The sequence below is a fragment of the Mus pahari genome, chromosome 6, assembly GCF_900095145.1.
Source record: "Mus pahari chromosome 6, PAHARI_EIJ_v1.1, whole genome shotgun sequence".
NCBI lineage: Eukaryota > Metazoa > Chordata > Mammalia > Rodentia > Muridae > Mus > Mus pahari.
The window spans coordinates 16,284,895-16,291,366 of NC_034595.1; the positions used below are offsets into that span (position 1 = coordinate 16,284,895).

A 6,472-nucleotide genomic window follows, 5' to 3' on the forward strand; every position below is an offset into this window, starting at 1 on the left:
AACTCAGAAATCCGCCTGCCTCTGCCTCCCAAGTGTGATGATTGGTTTTGGAGAATATGTAACTATGTAACTTGTAGCTACGAGGTAATTTATTTTTAACATTGAGAAATTTTTGTCTTAGGTGGTATAAAAAGGCTAAGAGAAAAAATAAAGTTGTTGGAGCTTGTTTCATCTACCAAACATGTGTGTGTGTGTGCCTTCATCCTTTCCCCCAACCCCAGGGAGTTTCTCTCTGGTCCAGGAAAATCATACTTTGTTCCCTCAGAGAAGTCTTCTGAGTGATCAATCGCTGACTCTACCCCCGCCTCAGTTTACTCTGGATGCTGAAGCTGCCTTTGACAGTTTGACACATTATTTTCTTAAGGAATCTAGTAGGCTTCCTTCAAATGTCCTATAAATGGGGCTACAGATGCTTTAAAGACAAAGAGGCTTTGATGACAATGCAAGGGTAACATATATGCTAATGTCTTAACAGAACATAGAAGAAACTGAGATTTTCTTTCTTTTTGGCCATTGTGACCTAAAAACTCCCTCCCCTTTCTTTCTTTTTTAAGACAGTGTCTGACTATGCAGCCCTAGCTGCCCCAGAACTCCATATGTAGACCAGGCTAGACTTGAACCACAGAAATCTCCTTTGCCTCCTGAGGGCTGAGATTAAAGGCCTGTGATATATGCCTGGCTGAGGTTCCCTAAAGGAGTAAAATTCTGGGAGAATTGAGTAATAGCTTTAACAGTAGTGAAAAACTGTCCAATCTTACGTGCACTTTAAATTTTTAGAAATGTATCACTACTGCTTATGTACGAAGTATACACGTTGTGCCATGTGTGTCTGCGGGATCAGAGGGCAACTTTGTGGAGTCGGTTCTCTTCTTCTACCTTCATGTGGTTTATGGGAATTGAACTTAAGTTGTCAAGGCTTTATCCACTAAGTCATTTTGCTGGCCCATAGCTTAAATCTAGATAAGAAATAATTGCTTACACACAAATAATTGGTAATAAAAAGAAAGGCAGGTGGGAGTGCTGCTCAGAAGATCACTGGTAGAATACTCGAGCTCAGGAATTTAAGAACTTCCAGGGCAACATAATGAGATGTGATCTCAAAAGAAATCCTTATGGGAGCTAGAGAGGTGGCTCAGATGTTAAGAGCACCTTTTGCTGTTATAGAAGGCTTGGGTTCAGTTCCCAGCACCAAGGTGGTGGTTTGCAACATTCTGTAACTCCAGTTCCAGGCGATCTGATGCCCAGTGCACATACTTTTTAATATTAACATTAAATATATAAACTTTTAAGAGCTTTGTGATTATGTTTATTATTGTTGGATTGATTTTATTCTACTGCTTAAATAAAGTGTCTTAGGCATAGGAAATATATATATATATCATTCCTCTCTGTATTACCTGAAGTCAGATATGAAATACTTAATAGACATTTGCCTATTTCTTCATTGCAAAGTCAGAATATAATGGTGGAAAAGGGCTAAGAAAGAAGGAGAAGACATGTCTTTTGATTACTACTTTTAGGTTAACCATTGACTTTAAGGCTGGAGAACTTGGCCATGCCTGGTGGCTCATGCCTTTAATCTCAGCACTCAGGAGGAAGAAGCAGGCAGATTTCTAAGTCAGAGGTCAGCCTAGTATACATTGTGAGTACCAGGACAACCAGAGCTACACAGTAAGATAACATCTCAAAAACAAACAACCAAGTAAACAAACAAGAAGAGGCCCAGGAACTTGAACAGCAGATTATCAGTCACTAAAAACAGCCATCTTAGACTTTAGGATGCTTCAGTTAGCCCTCAATAGCCTGAGTAGGACCAAGAAAGTCAGAAGGTTAAGTCAAACTTAGGGAAGCAGTTTTAAAGTAAACCACATTTATAAAAGGGGAACTGGAAAGAGCTGCAGTGTTCACTGTCAGATGTTCTACTTCCTTAACGAAACCAATGGAGGGACAGACAAATCAGAGAATGCACACAAACCTTTCTCTAGTCTTCTTTTCTTCATTTTGTGTGTGTGAGTGTTTTGTCTGCATGTATGTCTATACACCATTTGTATGCCTGGTACCCCAAAAGGTCAGAAGAAGGTCTTGGATTCCCAGGGACTGGAGTTACAGACTGCTGTGAGCCACCATGTGGGTTCTAGGAATTAAATCCAATTCCTCCAGTGCTCTCGACCACTAAGCCACCTCTCCAGCTCATTTTTCCTAGTCTTAGTCTTAAGTTTGATTCTGTTTTCCTAGCCACTACCGGAAACAAAATGTATTTTTTTTTCCTAGTTACTACAGGGGACAAAAATTTATCTGTGTGTAGCTTTCTCTGTTGAATCTTTTATCATCAAATTTTTTGTTTTCTATGCCTAGAACCCACAGTAATATGTGTAAAGTACCTTCAATTCTTAGTTAAGCCTTCCTGGGAAAGGAGATTGAGACAGGAAGAATTTATCTTGGGTCAGGAATCAGGAGAAGAGCACATGACTGTCACAGTCTGCCTCGTCAGCAGCAGATTCTTTGATGCATGAAAGTTGGGAGCCTTAAAATACCTTCATAAACTTTCTTCAAATATTCTCACATACTAAAGATTATGAAATTAAAATATACCTCGAGACTGGGTGTGATGGCACATGCTTTTTTAATGCCATCATTAAGGGGGAAGACAGGCAGATCCCTGTGAGTTCAAGGTCAGCTTGGTCTATATAAAGAATTCCAGCCAGGGGTCAGAGTGAAACCATATCCCAAATAAATAAACAAACCTTGAAGATATTCAAAAGGCCCCATACACAGGCATACATAAAACAGGCTGTAGCTGAATGTCCAGACAACAGCAGCAGACACTGTCAATGTTTTGGGTAACATAGGAAAGAAAGGAAACAATGCCCAGTTAACTCAAAAGTAATGGAGCAACTAAATGAATTCAAAGTGGGGTTAAGTGGGTGCAGGCATTCCCAGGGGTCCTGGGAGAATGAGATGGTGAGAGCGAAATGCAGAGCCACTCACTGGATGTCAAAAGATCTTAAAATACTGAAAACCAAATAAGAGGGGCTGAAAAGATGAATTCATGGGTAAAGTGCTTACTGTACTGAGTTCAGATCCCCAGCAACCATAAAAAAAGACAAGTGTAGTGATGGGTGGATACTGGGAGCTTGCTGGACAACCAGTCTAGTCAAAATGGAAAACTCAGGTTCAGTGAGAAAACCTGTCTCAAAAACTAAAGTGGAAGTCTACAGAGATGGACCCCTGATACTGAACGTCTGTCCTCAACGAAGATGTTCACAACATGCATACATGTATACATCACACACACAATCAAAAGAAAGCCAGTCATTTTATGGTCTGTATTGAATGCCCAGTATTCTAGAAGATTAATCATTGTTGGTAAGATGACTGGCATGCATATTGATAGGTCAGTCATTCTTATGTAGGTTCATCATCACTATGCACAAAACTTGTAAAGCAGACATTCAAAGAACGGCTCTGCAAAGATGTGAGCTTTGCAGTTAACAAGTCTGAAGGGAGACAAGAGGTCCACTAGGTCAACGCAAGGGAAAACACTGAGCTAATTATTAAAGGGGGGTGGGGGTGGGGGTGGATCTTGCCTGCCATTAAAGACTTCTCTCCCAAGATGGTATACGTGATGTTTGAAAGCAGAAGAAAGTGAATACACTTTCCCATTGGCTTTACACCTTAGGGCTTAAAAAGCGTAATTTCGCAGGCACTTTGTGAGCAATCAGTGTGCACCAGGAGTTACTGTTCTGAGACAGAAATGAGCAACATAAGCAGTTGAGTCAGGTCTTAGATATTAGTAGGTTCCATGTGCAAAGGCTCGTGGAAATAAGGAAGATAAAGCAGTCTATTCCGCCCGGGATTGTGAGAGCAGAGAATCACCAAAACGGTAACCTCTGAAGTAGGCTTTGAAGGATGCCAGAGATGACCCACCAGGTCCTGGTTCAAAGTGTCACCGTCCTGTTCACGGGGAAGAGAACGTCTCTTGAGTTTACAGCTCATGTATTTATTACAGGAGCTGACTGCTCTATAAACTCCGAGGCAGGCAGTCTCCCCAGCAGTCCTCTCCATTTCACTGGAGAAACTGTGATTCACAAAGCAAAAGGGTGTCAAGGGAGGTGCCAGGTCCTGACCCCAGACTGGCCGAGGCGACACCGCTCCTCGGAATGCGAAGGCTGAGCGGCGGAACGTGCCGAGGGTCTGTCTAGACCCGGAAGTTGGGAAGAGACCTGCGAAGAGCCCGACCGCTGCAGTCACCCGCCAGCCTCTCAGCCCAGCGCTCCGGCCCCGTTCCTCAATCACTCACCCGCCGCTGGGCGAGAGGAAGTCGGTGTCATCCTCGTCTCCGGCACCGAACATCACGTCGGCTTTTGCCCAGCTGAAGGGAGGAGGAAGTTGGATGCTCCCAGGGCCTGTCACCGCCGGTAACGTAAAACGCCGTGGCGGCGAGCTGCTTTCCGGCAGGACAAATTCTCTCAGGGTAGTGAGGCCCAGAGGAGACCCAGCGGTGGAGGAGGTGGAGCAAAGGCAAATGAGGAGGTGAGCTCCCAGTGACGCAAGGCCTCGCCAGCCCTCCGAGGGGGTGGAGTTTCTAGGTTTTGAGCGATGATTGGTCAGAGTACCCAGGGGGCGGGTCCAGGGCGGGAATCGGCGGCCTATACTGCGGTCGTGGGACACGTCGAGCCGGGCAGTAGTGGCGGGGGCTTGGTAGAAGTCCAGACCGGGTTAGGGGATCCAATTCTGAGAAGAAGACTCAAGCGGCGGGGCTTACCCTGTGAAGGTAAGGCCAGTCCCCACCCTTTCCCACACCCGGCGTGTTCGCTCTCCTTTTCTTTCCCGAACCCTGGACCCCCCGCAGCTCCCTTAGACTGGGCGGAAGGAGAAAGAGCCCGGGACTAGAAGTCATGGGATCTGAGCCGTGCGATGGCAGGGACCCTACAGCGACATTGCTGTCATGACCTTAGGGCAGGGTGCTCGGTGCCTCAGTTTCCCCATCTACGCAAAGGACCGCGTGCCCAGCCAGTGTCTCCATATGCGGTTTGCCAAGGTTTTAAATCTCTGAAATCATCGAATCCGACCCGGGTCTCTTCGTAATAAACTGATTTGCAGACTAGAAGGAAGACAAGAGAACTAGCCACTTGGGTGATTAGTCCGAGGTCACACAGAGTAAAGGGCAGACCTGGTCCTTTGTATCAGGGTTTAGAGAGCCGATGAGTGAGGAGATAGGAGAGGTCCCGAAGAGCTGGGATAGGATGATGGACGGGACTTTGAAGGTAGAAAGTCCTCAGCCCAGTTTTGCTGAGCTGAGTTTTGCTGCCAAGGTTTTAAGTCAACATCGGTTGTCCCCGACTTCTCTGCCTCCAGTTTTCGCCCTCACTGCGTGTCTTTCTTCTGTATTTCTTTGGTTAGCCTGGTATCTTTTTTTTTTTTTTTTAAGCCACGCTGTGGATAAGCAGATAGTGTGTCCCACCCCGTGTAGCGTCCATTTCCACAGTTCTCACTGGAGTTCTTTCTGTTTTTCTTCCCAGTCAGGTTGGTCCTGTAAGTGCCCCTTTCCGGAATACTTTAGTCTCTTCTGGTGATACTGAAGAGAACTCTCCGGGAGAGTTCTCTCTCCCAGAGAACTTTGTACCTCTTGGCACTTCCTCTGTGGGGCTTTTTATTACAGTTTTTGAACTACTAACTTGTAAGTCTTCTTGCCCACAGTGGATTCTCATTAATTTTTTTATTAGATTGAATGATATAACTTAGCTTTGTTCCCTTGTTCCTTAATTTACTCTCGGTTTTTTCCCCCCCCCGCCGTGCGACCCAAAGAGCCCAGCAATGGCTCTTGTCTTTTATAGGTAGCTTCCAGAAAGATAAAAATGCTGTACTGGCTGTGAACTGTCTGGGTCGATTGGTCTCTTTTGTTCATTGAAGGTGACTGTACTATTGTCTAAAACTCCAGGGGAGGGGGAAGGGGAGACAGTGTAGTTAGAAGTATTATATGTTACTTATAATTTTTGTGAGTAAATTATTCCTGTTTATCTGCGGATAAGGCTGCCGGTCTGCTTCCTGTGTTTATTTTACAGATTAAGATGGTTAAAGCAGTGAAATCTGACTGTTAAAGCAGTGATAAACTGGAATCTGTGTGGTAGGGTTGGAGCCTGTAGCAGTAGCTCTCTGTTTAACTTGTGAAATTGAGTGGGTAGGGATGAATGGATAAGTTTTAACTCTGCCCTAGGCCTGATCACTCCAGCACTAAAATATTTCAGGAATGCTTTCTTTATTTTTATTTTTCTTCCTTCCTTCTGTCCGTCCTTCCTTTCCTTTTTTTTTTTTTTTTTTTTTTTTGATTGTTTTTTTTTTGAGACAGTTGTGAAATCTTTATTTCTAGCAATAACAAAACTCTTTATGTAGACCAGGCTATCCTTGAACTCTCACAGAATTACACCTGCCTATTCCTCCTCAGTGCTGGGATTAAAGACTATATCATGGG

General features: G+C 44.4%; 2 protein-coding genes across 5 annotated transcripts in view; one reads left to right on the forward strand and one right to left on the reverse strand.

Moving 5' to 3' along the window:
• The window catches only part of Fkbp15 (FKBP prolyl isomerase 15), a 60,751-nt gene extending 56,266 nt beyond the window's left edge, over positions 1-4,485 (reverse strand). For 2 of the 4 annotated variants that reach the window (XM_021199947.2, XM_029539732.1), the window contains exon 1: positions 4,301-4,485. In XM_021199947.2, the coding sequence (XP_021055606.1) occupies positions 4,301-4,353 (53 nt within the window). In that variant the 5' untranslated portion in view covers positions 4,354-4,485. The remainder of the gene's footprint in view (positions 1-4,300) is intronic. The other 2 variants (XM_029539731.1, XM_029539730.1) reach the window with 1 other exon arrangement.
• A 175-nt stretch (positions 4,486-4,660) lies between these two features.
• Slc31a1 (solute carrier family 31 member 1) overlaps positions 4,661-6,472 on the forward strand; it is a 30,369-nt gene continuing 28,557 nt past the window's right edge. The window contains exon 1 of the mRNA XM_021200599.2: positions 4,661-4,774. The gene's annotated coding sequence lies outside the window, so the exon portion shown is untranslated. The remainder of the gene's footprint in view (positions 4,775-6,472) is intronic.